The 16,259-nt window shown below is 60.6% G+C and overlaps 2 protein-coding genes across 2 annotated transcripts; both read right to left on the bottom strand.

Moving 5' to 3' along the window:
• Positions 1 to 5,259: 5,259 nt before the first annotated feature.
• Positions 5,260 to 10,162, bottom strand: MMP15 (matrix metallopeptidase 15). The gene is made up of 10 exons (XM_063168053.1): positions 10,055 to 10,162; positions 8,948 to 9,096; positions 8,588 to 8,710; positions 8,168 to 8,475; positions 7,773 to 7,934; positions 7,428 to 7,651; positions 7,166 to 7,304; positions 6,784 to 6,934; positions 6,554 to 6,669; positions 5,260 to 6,319 (listed from the first exon to the last, which is right to left on the bottom strand). Exons 1-10 carry the CDS (start codon positions 10,160 to 10,162, stop codon positions 5,883 to 5,885), a joined length of 1,917 nt encoding a protein of 638 aa, XP_063024123.1. The 3' UTR covers positions 5,260 to 5,882.
• Positions 10,163 to 11,451: 1,289 nt separating this feature from the next.
• USB1 (U6 snRNA biogenesis phosphodiesterase 1) lies at positions 11,452 to 15,892 on the bottom strand. Its single transcript, XM_063168333.1, has 7 exons — positions 15,789 to 15,892; positions 15,534 to 15,730; positions 15,196 to 15,379; positions 14,652 to 14,705; positions 13,525 to 13,630; positions 12,795 to 12,878; positions 11,452 to 12,491 (listed from the first exon to the last, which is right to left on the bottom strand). Exons 1-7 carry the CDS (start codon positions 15,890 to 15,892, stop codon positions 12,387 to 12,389), a joined length of 834 nt encoding a protein of 277 aa, XP_063024403.1. The 3' UTR covers positions 11,452 to 12,386.
• Positions 15,893 to 16,259: the final 367 nt, after the last annotated feature.

Below are 16,259 nucleotides of genomic sequence, written 5' to 3'. Positions count from 1 at the left end.
TGGTAGCTGTAAGGAGCCCAGCCAAGGAAGCCTACATGAGAAAGCACCATCCATCTTGCATTGACATGTCAAGGCTTGGCTGCACTCGATCTGTTCAGTGGAATCGCACTGGATCTCATGCCAAGGGTTGGCCTTAATGAAGTCCATGGTGAGGCTTTCTCCATGTTTGCAAAGCTTGCCAGAGCTGGGGGAGCTGCTGAGCAGATCCATCAGACCCCAGGAGGGTAAAATGTGCATCCTTTCCCGCAAGGCCTTGCTCAACACCATGTGTTTCTGGCAGTCTTTGGCAGCTGAACACTCAGCAGGAGCTGCTGCTGCCTTTCCCTGCCCTGCTGGGGCCTGTGCTGGAGTTTCCCCTGGTCCTGGAGGAGCTGAGCTCACCCTGAGTGACCAGCACTAATGCATTGAGAGGGGCTGGGCTCCCCTGGGCCCTGAGCTGGCTGCCTCTGCAGAGATCAGATGGGCCCTGCTGCCAATTCCTGCCCGACCTCTAGGAGCTGTGCCAGCAGATTTGCTGGAATAAACTCCCAGCCACAAACCCTTACATCCATATGGACCTTCTGTGTATTTTAAAATACGAAACAAAATACTGAATCTTCCTGTTTACTTGCTGCACAAAGTGGAGCATCATTGGATACTGGCTCTTTCCTTTCCAGCCAGATGCTTGGTGATTTACACAGTGCTTCCAAAATCTTTCTCTTCTAATCCCTATCTCCCATCAAAGCTTTAACCATCCTGCTGAAGGTGGGTGAAGTTGGATGCTCTTCCTGTGGGAGAAGAGGATGCTGCTGGTGGTTGGGCCAGAATGTCAGAGGCATCCTGTCAGTAGCCCTTTCCTAAATTGCACAAGCAAAACTCCTGTGGTGAAGCACTCAGCTTTTTACTCCTTTGGTTATGGCTTTTCATATGGCTGGGATGCAATGTCCTCCTACATGGGAAGAGTGGAAGAATGCAGGAAGGAGGTGGGGGCAGAGGTGGGAGTCATGGATGGCTCCTGCCTGCTCCCCCAGCTGGGTATGAGGGGTGGGCAGAGGGGAGTCCCAGTTCAGTGCAGGCAGCCTGTGGAGAAAAGATCTTAAATATCTCATTCACCTTTCTGTGGGTGGCCTGCTCCTTCCTCCCTGCATAAGTTCTTGTTGCAGTTCATGTTTAGTGGGAGAGAAAAGAATCTTTCTGGGGAGCCCTGGTTTCAACCCCAGGCAGAGCAGGGCCCTCCCAAAGATCAGTTTTTTTCTCTGCACCAGCTTTTCACCTTTGTCTTCCACTGCCTGGGGCAAGGTTCTGCACTTGGACACTTCAGTCAGGCCCTCAGTGCTGGGAGCTGCTTTCTACATGAAAGGCAAAGCTTCCCTTGGAGAGCTTGGGTGCTGAAATACGGTGAGTGCACAGCCTGCAGCTCCTTGGAGCAAGGGACCCGCCCTGGGCTGGGCCAGCAGCAGCAGGCTGGGGCTGGAGCAGCTGGCAGTGCCTGTGCTGGGAGCCAGGCTGGGACATCCCACGGCTCCAGTGGCTCTGCCTGGGCAGGTGGCAGCTGCTGGCAGAGCAAGCAGGCAATGGGGATTTTTCCTGGAAAGCTTTCTCAGTTTGCTCTGCTGCTGGGGCAGAGAATCCTGTGAGTGTCCAGCCCAGCAGACACTGTCTGGCAGGACATTGATACAAGCTGCTGTCCCTGCCTGTGTTTGTCCCCTTGCACTTTGTCACTTTCCTATCAAGTGGGTCCTGGCAAAGAAGCACGGAGCTGTTATCACAGAGGGATAAACAGGAATCAAAAAATCTGGGCCAAACTCTGCTTCTTGTCCATTCTGCATCTCCCTGGATGTCTTGGGCCAAATGTTGTCGTCTTTATAGAAGGATTACACCTCCAGGACAACGTTAATCCTCTGCAGCTGTTGTCTAATGTGGGGCAGGCAGTGCTGGAGGCAAGGGAAATATTTATTTTGAGTTTTACCACTGGCCACCGCCCAGGAAAACCAAGTGACGGTTCTGGGGACTTTGGCCACTGTGCATGCACAGAGAGCTGATGTCCCTGCCCTGCCAGCACCTGCAGGAGAGGGGTGAGAGCTTCCCCTGGCAGGCTGCAAAATGGGACCACCCAAACATGATTTATTTGGGTAAGGGAGCAATTGTGCACCCTGAGAGCTAACCTGGGATGCAGTGGGGAAAGCCTCAGAGCTGCTAGAGGTGAGAAGATGATGCAAGCCAAGTTGTGAAGCAGAACTGCAGCCCATCTGCTTCACCATCCCTTCACATGTTGCCCCTGCAGCCCCAGGAATGACTTTCTGTGAGATGAGGGGTCCCAGCACGCCGGGAGCCGGCTGGGGCTGCCCGGTGGGTTTGAGGGGAGGACAGGCATGAGCCACACACACCTGAGCGAGCTCAGTGTGCTTGGTGCGTGCATCCCACCCTCAGCGGGGCTGTGCTGGCACCGAGCCCTCCCCGGAGCCTCCGCCCCGCGTGCAGCGAGCACGGGCAGCAGGTCCAGCCCCTCCCGGGCCCCGCGGCCCTTCCCTCCATCCCCAGCATTGTTTCCTCCGACCTTGAGCTGCCCGCTCGCTGCTCGCTGTATCCCAGCCCCGCTTCTTCCTCTGCACTGAGCCCGGCTTCCTCTGTGTTTTCCGGGTCCTTTCCTCAGCGCTGAACAGGGGATGGTGCCCTGGCTCGCAGAGGAAGAGGAGGATTCTCCTGAGATGCTGCCAGAAGGGCAGAGAGCTCCTGCCAGCCCTGGTGTCCCCCTCACGCCCACCCCAGCACAGCAGGGCCTGGAGGACGCTGAGCTCCCTGGGTCTTTTCCAGGTCAGGCTCTCCAACCTATTTTTGGGAAGCAGGGAGCTGCCAGGCTCCCTGGGAGTGGATCCTGCCGGGGCCAGGCTCAGCCAGGCTCACACTCCCCATGCTCCCAACAGCCCTGTCCTTGGAGCAGGTGCCTGCTGCCCTCCTGGGCTCGCACCCACGGCTGGCCAGAGGTGAGCTGACCCCGCTGTGGGCGTGCAGGGGCCTCCAGCAGAGCCTGGGCGCCGCTGAAATGCCGGGCTTTGTCTCCAGCAGGTCCCTCACTGCTGTCCGTGAGCGTTTCCAGATGGCCCCGGGCTCCTGGCACCAGCTCTGCTGCAGCATCCGGGGAAGAGCGGGAGGGGGTGGGAAGTGGTGTCCCAGCTCACCAAGCGTGGTGGCCCGGGCCTCTGCCCCCAGCATCCCGAATTCCCGCTGGGGAATTGCTCCCAGCTCCTGTCCCACCCTCCATCAGCCAGGAGGCTCCTCCCCTGCCATGGAAGGGATGCCATAAGCAGCTGGCCCTGGGCACTGTTGTCCAGCTCTGTCTTTCCCTGCAAGCCAGGCGTCTTTCCAGGTCCCAGGCTTTGGGGTCCCAGCCCTGCACCCCATCGAGCCCTCTGTACCCCCAGGAGAGAAGGGAAAGGCTCCTGCCGTGGGAAATACAGCTGGTGTCGGAAATGCATCTGCACGGAAGTGCATCCCGTGTGGGAAATGCATCTGCCGTGGGAAATGCATCTGCACTGGCCTCTGGAGCACGCTCTGCAGGGGTGGGGAGAGTGAATCCCAGCCGTGCTTTCCTCCTGCCTCGCCTTTTGGCCAGGTTCGTGGCTTTTGGCAGCTCCTGGTGCCTCTCTGGCCCTGGTTCAGCACAGGCTGTAGTGTCAGGCTGCCCCATGGCAGGGCTCCCAGCTCAGCAGAGCTGTGGGTCCTCCCTCAGCTCCGGGGAAGACCCACACGAGGATAAATCGGAGCAAAATGGTCAAAACCGAACTGAAAGAAGTTAAAAGCCAAGGAATGTGACCCAGCAAGGCTTGGCTGATGGAATACAACAGCCCTGAGCCACTTGGAGATCTTTTTCCACCCACTCCCCCAATTCCTCAGGGGTTTTCTGTTCGTGATTTTGACTTCTCACTTGGCTGCAGCGACGTGCTGAGTCTGAGCCAAACGTGTTTTCCAGGGAATCAGCTCATGGCTGGAAATCGCTGCCCAGTGAGGGCAGTGATGGAGGCTGGGGCAGGGGATGGGTGACTCAGGCCACAGGGTTCCCCCCCAGCACAGAAAAGTGGGGTGAGAGCCAGCATCCATCCTTCCCTTTTACAGTAATTAGTGGCTGACGAGTAGCTGGGCAGCCCAGGGTAATTCAGTGCTGGGAAGTGGTTGTAGCAGTCGGGAACTGAGCCAGCAGCTCTGGGCCCTGGGGAGGGGGAAGGATGGGGGAAGCACAAAGTCTTCATATCCTCATCCATGAGCTGGGGAACCCTCCCATCCACCCACCCAGGGTGGCAGGAGGGGATGAGGGCAAAGGAGCAGCTGCAGCACCAGGGCAAGGGGAGCAGGGCAGGGTGCACCAAGACAGAGGTGCCCAGGGCACAGGTGCTTGCCCTGGTCCTGCTGCAGGGGAGGCTGGAAGAAGCAAAGATGCTGACTGGAGTCAAATCCCACATGGGGATGCTCCCCAATTCCACAGGGCCATGTGCAGGGGGATGGGCCAGGTTCACACAACCCCCCTGCCCAGCACAGCCCAACCAGCCTCCCCACCAGGACAGCAATGGTGCCGGGCCTCTGCTGCCCATCCCAAGCTGCACCTGCAGAACAAACCTGGCTCCAGCTGCCACCCCTGTGACCATCACATCACCAGCCTCTGTGGTTTGGTTTTTCTTCCCATTAATGGCTGAGCAACATTTTTCCCCAGATAAAGCCAGTTTCCTCCCCCTGGAGTCTAATCTTTCCCACTCCCATGATTATTTCTCTGATCTCTGCAGCAGCAGTGACTCCTCTTGCCTTCCTCTGCCGAGACAGCAGTGGTGAGACAGGATATGGCCACCCCTTCCCCCCAGGAAGCTCAGCAGGGCTGTGTGGGGACAGGGAGCTGGAGCACCCTGTGAAGTGGCTCCAGGAGGGTCCCCCAGCTGCTGCTGGGCCCTGCACGGGGAAGGGAGGTGGCTGCCCAGGGCTGAAGAGCAGGGCTGGCTGGGGGAGAACAAGGCTCCCTGTGTTCCCAGCGAGGCCCTTGTCACTGCCATGGGAGCTGCTGAAAGGCTGCTCTGTCCACTGCTGGGGGTGGGGGGGCTGCTGTAGCTGACCCCCCTCAAGTGGCAGCCCCAGGGCAGGGACACCACTGGCCATGCTGGCCCCTTCCCTGCATCCCCTAGCATGGCACCCAGTCCCCATGCAGGGTGACCCCCCAGACAAGCCCCTTCACCACAAAATTCACCCAGTCCCTCCCAGGGCACCCCCACAGCAGGAAGGACAATGGCACCACAGCTCTCCACACACCCGACCCGTTTAATGGACATACAAGGTGGCTGTGCCCACTGCCCTGCCCACAGGGCCACGTGCCCCAGGGCTTCATCCCACAGTGGCAGCAGCAGGGCCCGGACTGAGCTGAGCCCCAGCAGGGCTGCAGAGGTGGCATCTCCCAGCTCACGCTGTCTTTAGGCACCACATCCCTGTATCCCCGTGGTTCAACAGGAAACACAGCCAGGAGCTCAGCCCTCCCTTCCCCACCACTGCAGGTGCCAGAGGCTGAGACCTGCCAGCCCAGAGCACTGGGGAGCAGCCTCCAGCCCGCTCACCCAGGAGGAAGGGACCCTGCAGGGACCCACGGCAGATGCAGGCACGTGATGGGTGGCAGCCTGAGGGTCACAGTTAGGGGGAGGCACAGGCACAGGGAGCAGGCAGGGCCTGGATGCCCTCCAGCCCCCCCATGACCATCCCCGGTCCCAGCCCGGCTGCTCTGGAGGGGCTGGGGGGGTTGGGCATCCCCCCTTTTCTGAAGCAACAATGGGGTAGAGGGGCCGAGGCCGTGGTGAGGGTCAGGGGGAGGGGGTGTCAGGTCCATCTTAGCACCATGGTGGCAGGGCAGGGGCGGTTGGGGGAGGGAGCCAGGGTCAGACCCACTCCTGCAAGGAGCGCTTGCAGTACAGGAGCATTCGGGGCGCGCCCTTCCTCTGCATCTGCACGATGACGTAGATGAGGCCCAGGATGCAGAGCAGCAGCACCAGCAGCACCAGCACCATGACCACGCTCATGGTGCGTGTGTACTCATCGATCTGCACCACCACGTCCACGTCCCTGCCTGGCTGGCCATCTCTCTCGTTGTAATCCTCATCTTCCTCCTCCTCCTCCTCACCTTCAGTCCCCCCATCCCCATCAGGGTTGAAGGGAGGTCGGTCCACATCGGGCCAGCGGGGATTGGGGTCTGGGACCAGCTCTGTGTGACAGCCCATGAAGTCCCGTAGGATGGATTTGGGATAGCCTGGCTCTGTCTTGAGACGCTCATTGTCAAACTTCCAGTACTTTGTGCCTCTGTAGAAGTAGGTGGAGGCTGGGGGAAAGATGGAGACAAGGGGTAAGTGGGTGGGCACAGGACACTGCAAAACCTGGGCACCCCAGCAGATGCCCAAGACAGCAGGTTTTACTCCAGGACTGGTGAAACCCCTCAGAAGAGGATTCACTGCTAACTCCCACATACTCTCCCCATGTGGCCAGGCTATCAGAGGGACAATCTCATCTCCAAGACTCCCACCACCACCACCCACCCCTCTCCTCCTCTACTTACAGGCGTCTGGGCTGAGGAAGGCTCCCTTGGGCGAGGGAGGGATGCCCACCCAGACAGAGATGGGCTTTGGGTACCCAGGGTCCACCGAGCGCGTGTCCTCGTTGAAGCGCCAGTATCTGGGGAGGGAGGTGGGGAGTCAGTGACGAGCACAGGGGTCCCCACTGCCCAACATTCGCCCCCTGACAGAGGCCAGGAGGCAGCAGAGCAGGGAGAACCCCAGCCACACTCACCTGTCCCCACGGAAGAAGAAGGTGTGTCCCGTGGGTTCCCACCAGACGGCCGTGTCGATGCTGTCGTAGGGGATGCCCTGCCCGTAGGTGACCAGGGGCTGTGGGTACCCAGGCTCCAGGTTGGCTTCTCGGAAGAGCCAGTACCGGTCACCTAGAGGGGAAAGAGTTGGAGAAGGGGCATGAGAAGGTGCTGTGGCAGGTGCACAAATGGATAGGGATAGTGGCAGATGCCTGTGCCACCCTGACCCTTTGGGATGACACAGCAGCTGTGGCTGGGGAGGTGGGTCACGATGAGATGAAGCCAACCAGCTCTCAACAGCTCTGTGGGGGACACTGGAGTCTCACTTCCACCTCAGCCCTCCCATCCAGCTTCCCTGCTCACCTTTAAAGAAGACAAATCTCCCGTCATGCCTCTCGTAGGCAGCATCAATGTCCCCAGGGAGGCCCCGCCAGAAGTGTCCGATGGGCATGGGGTAATTGTCCAGCACCCGGTTGTGCCGGACCCTCCAGAACCACCGGCCCTGGAGAGAAACAGGGTGTTGGCAGAGGATGTGGAGGACCCAGGGACACAGTCACTTTGCTGAGGAATGTCACAGGCTGATGACATCCCCAAGGAAGGGGCAGAAGTGGGTCCTGGCAGGTACCTTGAATACAAACATCTCCCCACGCAGCACCGCCACCGTGTCAAAGTCCCCATCGCAGATGTCGGGGCCGTACTGGTCAGGTCGGTCTGGGCTGCCAGGTTTGGGGGGTCGGTCTGGTTTCCCCGGAGGGGGAGGTTTAGGGGGTCTCTGGTCTGGCCTGCCAGGTCTCCGGGGTGTCACGGTGGGCAAAGGCTTGGTGGGCTGAGGGTGCCCATCTGCGGTACCTGGATCGGGCAGGTGAGAGAAGGGATGTGGTGATGCAGATCAGCAGTACCTGTAACTCAGTTTCCCCACACACATGCCCAGAATCCCACCTCTGGGATGATCCCCCAACCAGCTCCTCACCGTAGAGCTGCTGGATGCCCTTGAGGTCATCCTCGGGCAGCTGGAAGTTCTCTGTGTCCATCCACTGGTAGAAGGGTGCCATGATAGCACTGGGGTTGCTGGAGTGCTCCAGGCCCAGCGAGTGCCCCAGCTCATGCACGGCCACCAGGAAAAGGTTGTTCCCTGCATAGAGAGGCACCATCAGCAAGAAGGGGTGGAGAACATGACACATGAGGCAGATCCCTCAACCCAGCACCGTGCAACAGGGGTGCTCCAGTGGGATCAGCCTACCTCACCCATGGTGGACCTGCTCTCCCTGCCCATCCTGTCCACACCAGCAGAGCCCCCCTCCTCCACCCACAGTGGCCACCAGGCTCCTCTGGTCACCTTTACAACCTCCTTGGCCCTCAACTCACCAGACACATCTGCATTCTCCAGCGTCCAGGGCTCATCCAAGTCGAAATGCGTGTCCCCCCCCATGCCAGGGCCGGGAAAATAGGCATGAGCCAAAAATCCCCCAAGGCCATCAAAGGGAGAGCTGTCTCCATGGAATCCAGAGGCAAAGAGCACCATGATGTCAGCCTCCTTCTTCCTCTTCTGCCGGATGTCCTCGTAGGCCACCTCCCGGAACACCAGCGGCGTGGCTTGCTCCCACACGCGGAAAGCTCGTCGGACAGCCTCGTGGGAGTGGTACCGACCCAGCTTCTCCGTGTAGTTTTGGATGCTACAGGGGATACAGAATTCACTAGGGAAGGCCTGGAGCAGCACTCAGTCCCTGAGGGGATCCATGGCTCTCCATGGGCCAGGGGGAGGGAACCCCTGGCAGTGCTGGGTACCTGAAGGTGAGGTGGCTCTGGCTCCAGCGCCGCCCTGTCAGCGCGTACCGCTTCCGACGCATGTTGGACTTCATCCGTGCTCCAAACTGATCCGGGACCCCACAGCGGGGACGCTTCATCCACCTGCCAGGAGGACACCGAGCCAGGGCTCAGCCAACATCCCTGAGGGGTTACAGCACCCACAGCCAGAAGGGACACTATCCTGGCTGCAGAGGTGCAGCCCCCAAAAGGGGAGAAGCACAAGGGGGACAGCACCCACTTTTCCAGGGCCAACAGAGCCCCGAGGCTGTCAGAGAAAACCACAGAGCCCGAGAGCGGAGCTGCCATCTGCCTGAGCAAGGGGACAATGGAGAAACTCACGCCTTGGTCTCCTCGTCCAGGACGCCGGTGACGGTGATGCCGTAGAACTTCTGCATCTCGGCGAGCGCGGCGGAGAAGGTCTGGGCCGAGCGCATGGTGGACATGCGGCGGCTGGGCTGCGGCAGGTACCCGTAGAGCCGCAGCCATGCCTGCCCGGGAGAGCCGCGCGTCAGACCGGGTCAGTGCCAGCCGCCAGTGGCAAATGCCACCCTGAGCAGGCAGCGCTGTGGCAGCAGGGCACAGGTCCCTGCCCTGCAAGGTCGGGGAGCCGGGGATCTCGGGGGGCTGCTGCCGGATGGGCTGACTCCAGGGACCAGGCAGCTGGCAGGGGGCCAGGCTGCCCGCGGGCTCCTGTCCCTGTCCTCCTCCGGAGGCGTCCCCCGGGAGCTGCCGAGGGATGTGAAGCCTGGGACCCCCACCCCGGCCTGCACCCACAAAGGGGCTTCTGTCCTGCGGGGCTGCAGCCCCAGGGCGGGGGGCAGGAGGGTGCAGGGGCGCGCCGGGGCTCTTCCTTCCTGCCCCAGCCTCCGCCTCCCCTTGTCTGCTTTAATTGCATTTTATTTTTATCTTTATTATTACTCTTTTGTAACTTTTTTTCCCCTCCTAGTTTTCACTTATATTTTCCAAATTAGGGGGGTTTTCCTTTTATTCTTTCAAGCTTTTTTTTCGAAATTCTTTTTCCTTTTCCAAGTCTTATTGCTCTTCCAAGTCTTTTTCCTTTTCCAAGTCTTGTTCTCCAGGTTCTCCAATCCTTTTCCTATCCCAATTATTTTCCTAAGCCAATTTTTTTCCTACCACTTCCCCCCCCCAAAAACGGCTTAATGTTTTTAATTGCTAAAAACACTGAATCTCTTAAATTCTTCTACCCCCACTCCCGTTCCCCCGGCAGGGTGGTGGAGCAGAGCCTTTATCAAAAGCCCTTTCACCCCCTCCCCCGCCGGGCACAAAGCGCTTCCTCCCCACACCCCGCGCCCGCCACCCCGGGGGCGACCCGCACTCCACCGCCCCGTTCCCCGCCTGCACCTGCCCCGGCCGGGCGCGGCGGGCCCGCAGGTGCCGGCGCGGGCCGGGGGTGCGGGGGGTGCGGAGCCGCGGGCCCGTGCTCACCTCGGCGTTGATCTCCTCGCCCGCCGCCCCCGCCAGCAGCACCAGCAGCACCACGAGCGGCGGGAGGCGCCCGCCCGCCCGCCAGGGGGCGCCGCCCCCTCCTGCCATTCCGCGCCGCCGCCGGGTCGCGGCTGCCCCCGGCCGCGCCGGGCCGGGCCGGGCCGGGCCGAGCGCGGCGGTGTCGGAGCTACGCCGCCCTCATGGCCCGGGGCCGAGCCGCCGCGGGGGGCTGCGCACGGTGCATGGGAGGCGCTGCCAGGCGCGGCCCGTCGCCTCCCGGCCCGCCTTTTGTGCGTGAGGTCAGCACGGCGGAGCGCGGCACATGGGCGGCCGGCGCGGCGCGGCGGGGCCCGGCTCCGCTGGCTGCCCTGCCGCGCTCTGCCCGCCGCCGGGAGCACCGGAGCGGCTGGCGGAAGGCGGGCGCGGCGGCGGCGGCGGCGGCGGCGGGGAGCGGTGGGAGCGGGCGGGGCGGGGCCGCGGCGGGGGCGGGGCCGCGGCGGGGCGGGGCCGGGGAGGCGGGGCCGCCCCCCCGCACGTGTGTGAGCGGCGGGGCCGCGGGGAGAGACCCCGAACTGGGTAAAGACCCCCGAACCGGGCAGGGACCCCCGAACCGGGCAGGGACCCCCGAACCGGGGAGAGACCCCTCCGAACCGGGGAGAGACCCCTCCGAACCGGGGAGAGACCCCGAACCGGGCAGGGACCCCTCCGAACGGGGCAGAGACCCCGCACCGGGGAGAGACCCCCGAACCGGGCAGGGACCCCCGAACCGGGGAGAGACCCCTCCGAACGGGGCAGAGACCCCGCACCGGGCAGGGACCCCCGAACCGGGGAGAGACCCCGCACCGGGCACAGCCCTTCACATCCGGACAGAGACCCCCGCACCCGGGCAGAGTCCCTCGCACCCGGTCCTGCCGGCAGCCGCCACATCCCCGACTTTGCCCCCACAGCCACCGTGCCCTGTCCCGGGGGTCTCTGACACCCGGTGTTACACAACCGGGGGCAGTGCCAGGCCCGGCTGGGGCCGGTGGTTGAGCATTAACCTGGGAGAAACCGGTTTCACTGAAGTCCCCAGGGGCTAAATATATCTCTGTTTGTTTTTCTTTGCCCCAAAAGAAACTTATCTTGCAGATCCCCATCCCGGAAACTAACTGGCCAAAGACTTAACAGATTTTTTTGTTAAGGACTTCAAAAGGCTGCTGGCAGCGGCAACTGGCTGTGATGCTCCCAGGGACACAAATCCCGACTGTCTGGAGATGCTCCCACAGACAAAGCCACTCTCTGTGCCAGAACAGGCAGCACGGAGCTCACAGGAGCACTTACAGAAGTGGCCTCACGTAAAACCTTGCAGGAGTTCTGCGTGTCTAAAAGGAAATGGCTGGAAAACACCACAGACACAGTTTTATGAAATGAGGAAACAGATTTTTACTGTTCAGAAGTCCTGGACAGACATGGAATAAAAGATTCAGGGCATCACATCAGCATCCTGTTCCAAGTACCTGAGAAGTTGCAGCTGACCAACCCATAGGGACAAAAGGATACAAAGGAGTTTCTCCCAAGGGACAATGTCCAGCCTGCGATCCCCTGGGTCATCATCCACCTGGGGTGCTGATCACACAGGGAAAAGTGTGGAGCCTGGGCAGGAGCCACCACCCTTTGACTCACCTGTGGGCACTGCCCTCCCAGCCCAGGCAAACACAGACACTGTCCCTTCCAGGGCTCACCCACACCTGGCAGCAGCTCTTGTTCTTTGGCAAAAGGATCAGACACGGAAATGTCTCTACAGAGGCAGCAGCGTGAGAGGGACACAACATGACTCAGGAGCTTGTCCGAGCTGGCTTACAGTAGCAAAGCACTCAGGGAAGAGGATCCAGCTCCATGTCCTTTCCTCTTGCTACTCAAAACATGCCCAGAGCCTCCCAAACAACAATCTGGCAGTGCTACTTCCCACTGTGTGAGACACTCTCCCTTTAGTAGCAGCTTCCCACGCTACCTTCTTCCTCCTTCCCATAAGGCATCTATGGCTTTTGAAGACTTTTTTTTCTTCTTTTAAAAAAATCAGCAAAATTAGCGGCCGTGGGATGTCTGGAACTGCCAGTGCTGACTGCAGCACATCCAGCAGCGAGCATGAAATCTGCTACAAGCACACTTTTCTTCAGCCAGCAGCTCAAACTGGAAGTGGCCAACTTGAGGCCACCAACGCCGCAGAGACGCTGAGCAGGCAAGAAGAGCGCAGAGGTGCGTGACAGCCCACGGCAGGCAGAGCTGTGCCAGACTGCAGCCTTGTTCCAGTGTCAGGCTCCTCGGGGCTCCAAAAGGCACAGCCCCACCTGCCCTACCTCAGGGGGAAGGAGAAGTACTTGTTCCCTGACTTGCAGCGGATTTGCTCCCATTGGATACGCAGCAGGAATTCTGACTCCTCAAACCCATCCACAATGTCCTGGAAAATAGAGGCAGGAGTCAGTACCAGGAGAGTGGATCTGCCAGAGGATGGAGTTGGCAGCTCCCTGTCTGAAGGAAGTCACAGATAAAGCCATTTGAAGCTGGGAGCCTCTGACTTCCCTCAGGAGGGTGATTTAACTCACGCTCCCCCCTAAAGCTTCTCATCTTTCACCCCACTGAAGTTTGTCCTGCTTGGTTGAAGAGAATGTCCCACTCTGCACCCCTGGCAGGGAGATGTGGCTGGAGCCCAGCTCTGCCCTCCCCCTGCCCTCCACACCACCCCACGTCTGTGGGGACACACCTGGAGCTCCCGCAGACACTGCCCCTCCAGCCTGCCAGCCAGGTCCCCCACGCACCAGGCCAAGCTGATGTGGAACGATGGGTCCTGAAGGCAAAACAAACAGGGGTAAGGATGTGAGGGCTAAAGGAGGCTTTGGTGAATGCACAGAGCCACAGTGGGAGGGCTGGCATGATGCTGCTGCCCTGCCTGGGCTCACAGAGGCTGGAGGATCCCAAAGCTGGGAGTCCCCTCTACCAAATCACCGGCTGCAGAGCTGATATGGACAGTGCTGGAGGCAAGAGGAGACCTGGGCTTCCCACCCCAGCCCCTCTGGACTCCATGGGCAAGGCTGCCTGGCTCCCAGCCTCCCTGTGCTCAACTCTGCAGCTGTGGGACAATCTCTCAGCACTGGTCCTGGAGCAGGTACATGTGCCACTGCTGAATAATCCACATGAGCTCCCTGCTCAGCTCTAGGCACGGACAAACTGGGCTCTGGCCCTTCAAAATCCCAAACCCGTTCCCAAAGCTAATACTAAGCAAAAAGGCTGGACTAATGCCCAAGAGAGCTGCCCAAGGCAAAGACACAAGGATTGTCCTCAGTCCCACAGTGCCCATTCTATCCTAGGACAACCCCGTTTCCATGCACAGCAGGGCAGCCACTGCAACTGGCTCCTGTTTACTCGAGTGAACATCTCACAGGGAACCAGCCAACATGTCCAGACTGGCAGGGGAGCAAGCAGGAACGCCTCACCTTGTAGAATGTGGGAAGGTCAAATTCCTCTAGAACGCCATCCACCTCCGAGACCAGCTCCAGCAGCTGGAAATGCCCAGCAGAGACCTCCAAGCCAATAAAGGTCCTAAAGAAAGGCAAGGAGAGACTGCAAGCACCCTTTCATGCTGCAGAAAGCAGAGCCCTAAGAATACACAGCCCTTCATTCCTACCAGGCAAGTTCCCTATTCCCTAACACAGGGAAATCTGAGGAATGCCAGGTTTAAGCATCCAGGGATGCTGATTGTATTCTGAAAAAAACAGAAGATGTGGTGGCAGGAGAAGCAGGACTGGATGATAAACCATGTAGATTTACTAGATTAGCCTAGTACATTTTGGGACATGAAAATCAGTTTTCTAGGTAAAGGATGCACTGGGTGGGAATTTCAGCAGAGTGCCGTGCCCATGCAGGAGCTGCATTAAAAAAGTGGAAGTTGCTGGAGAGGTTTTACAGTGTGAGAGGAAGCAGGGAATGGGAAGTACCAGGCTGGAGAGATGTGACAAAGAAGTCAGCACCTCCTCCAGGACTGTTGGGATGACACTTTCCAGAGTCATTTACAGTCATCATTTCTTCCCCTCCAGGAGGGAAACAGAAGATTCAAGTGTCACTCAGGTTCCACATCCACTTTTTCCTACCCATGACTATCTTGGGCTGCCTTTCCCACCAGATTCAGCAACTTTCTGCAATTTTAATCACCTTTGCTTTGACATTCAAAAAAACCTTAATTGCATTCCGTTGGAATCAGGCCTCTGAGCTGACGCCCAGGAGAATTAGCACCATCTCAGCTATTTCTCTCCAGCTCTTGGAAGACCTGCACTACAATTTCACGACTGGCACTGCTGCCAAAAGAGGTGGTCCCACTCTGCTCGCCCCAGGCTGTGCACACCAGCTAATGAGACCAAAAGCTTGCAGAGAATCAGTGCCAAAGCCAAAAATTTGTACAGATGGCTGGGGAAAGGTGTGAAATGTCTGGAGATGATCTGGAGGTGATCACAGACTGTGTTGTCACACAGCCCAACTGTGGGACAGGCAGGGTGACACTCCCCATCCACACAGCACCTTGCTCAGACGTCTCCTGGGGCAGGCAGGCTGCTCACTGTGCACTCACCTGGTTTTGTTCTGGTTGGTGTAAACCTTCACTTGGTCAGCCACGCAGAAGAACCTGAAATAAGAAAGATCCTATTTCAGCTGCAGAGAAAAAAAATAAAAAAGGAGAAGATGAGGAGGGGCCAGGATTGTTACCAAGCCATGGAAAGATACAGGCAAATATATGCTGCAATCAGACCAAATTGGTGCAACCAGAACCTCTTGGGGCTCAAATTAATTAATTCCCCTCCCATTTCCAGCCCTCCAAAGCCTGCACAGAGACAGAAACCCTGAAGCAGCTGATGCTCAGGCAGTGCCTGAGCCTGATGTAAGCAACAAAACCACCCATGATTTAGAGGATGGCACAGCTCTGGCCTGATCCTGAAAAGCCAAAACCTGACGTGTGTGGTGCCAGACCCCGAGGCAGTGAAGAAAAATCCCCAGGGCTTTAATGTGCTGCCAGCACCAGCCCAGGGACACCTTAGGGCGTGGATGCTGGCAAAGCACGGGTCCCGAGGGCAGGGGAGGGTGTGCGGAGCGCCCTGCCCGGGCTCTGCCAAACCCACCTGTGGAAGGCGGCCAGGCGCTCCCGGAGGCAGCGGACGAAGGGCTCGATCCAGTGGTAGCGCAGCACCACGCACTGCGAGAGGCTCACGTGGAACTCCTCCATGGCAGCCAGCGACGGCACGAAGGTGCGGGCGTGGGACACGAGCAGCTCCAGCAGCTCCAGGAACTCCTCCTGGGCAGTGTCTGCGGGGCAGCGCCGTCAGAGGGGCCGCGCATCCCCGCCGGGACCGGGGGGCAGCGGCTGAGCTCCGTCCCGCCATCCTCCCGGTGCCATCCCGGTCCCGGTGCCATCCCGCTCGCGGTCCCGGTCCATCCCAATCCCGGTGCCGGTACCTACAGGGCAGGTAGACGTGCGTGGCCCAGTTGCCCCGCTCGTGGGGGAAGCCTCGCACGCGGCCGCCGTGCCGGGAGCTGTCATCGCTCACGGCCTCATCCGGGTCCGGGTCTCCGGGCAGGCCGGCGGGCACGGGCAGGCGGGGGCGGCCGGCGCTGCGGGACCGGAGCGGGGTGAGAACGAGGAAGAGGAGGAGGAAGGCCGCGCGCTCCCGCCGCCTCCCGCGCGCTCCCGCCGCCGCCACCCCACCGCACCCACCTGGCCCCGGGGGGCCCCTGCGCGCCGCCGCCCCGGCTCCCCCCTTCCTCCTCCTGCTCCTGCTCCTCCTCGGAGCTGCTGTAGCCCACCAGCGCGGCCCTCATGGCCGCGGCCCCGCCGCCACGGCCCGCTCCCCGCTCCCCGCTGGCAGCGCAGTTGCCGGCGCGGCCCGGCAGGGGGCAGCACCCGCCGCGCCCGCCCCGCCTCCTCCGCCGCCGCCGCGGCCGCCCCGGCCCGGCCCGGCCCGCTCCGCTCGCTCCGCTGCGCTCCCGCCCGCCGCTCGCTCCCTTCCCTCCCTCCCCTCTTCCCTCCCGGCTCCCGCCTCCACGCCAGCGCGGGGCTCGGGCGCAGCGCGCAGGCCGCGGCCCTGCCGCCGGCGAGGCCTCCTCCCGCCGTAGGTGATCGGCCCGGCCGCCGCCGCCGCCCTTTGTGTGCGCCTCGCCGGGGCGGGGGCGGCCCCGGGCGGGCAGC

The sequence above is a fragment of the Melospiza melodia genome, chromosome 13, assembly GCF_035770615.1.
Source record: "Melospiza melodia melodia isolate bMelMel2 chromosome 13, bMelMel2.pri, whole genome shotgun sequence".
Taxonomy (NCBI): domain Eukaryota; kingdom Metazoa; phylum Chordata; class Aves; order Passeriformes; family Passerellidae; genus Melospiza; species Melospiza melodia.
This window is presented reverse-complemented; position numbering and strand designations above follow the sequence as displayed.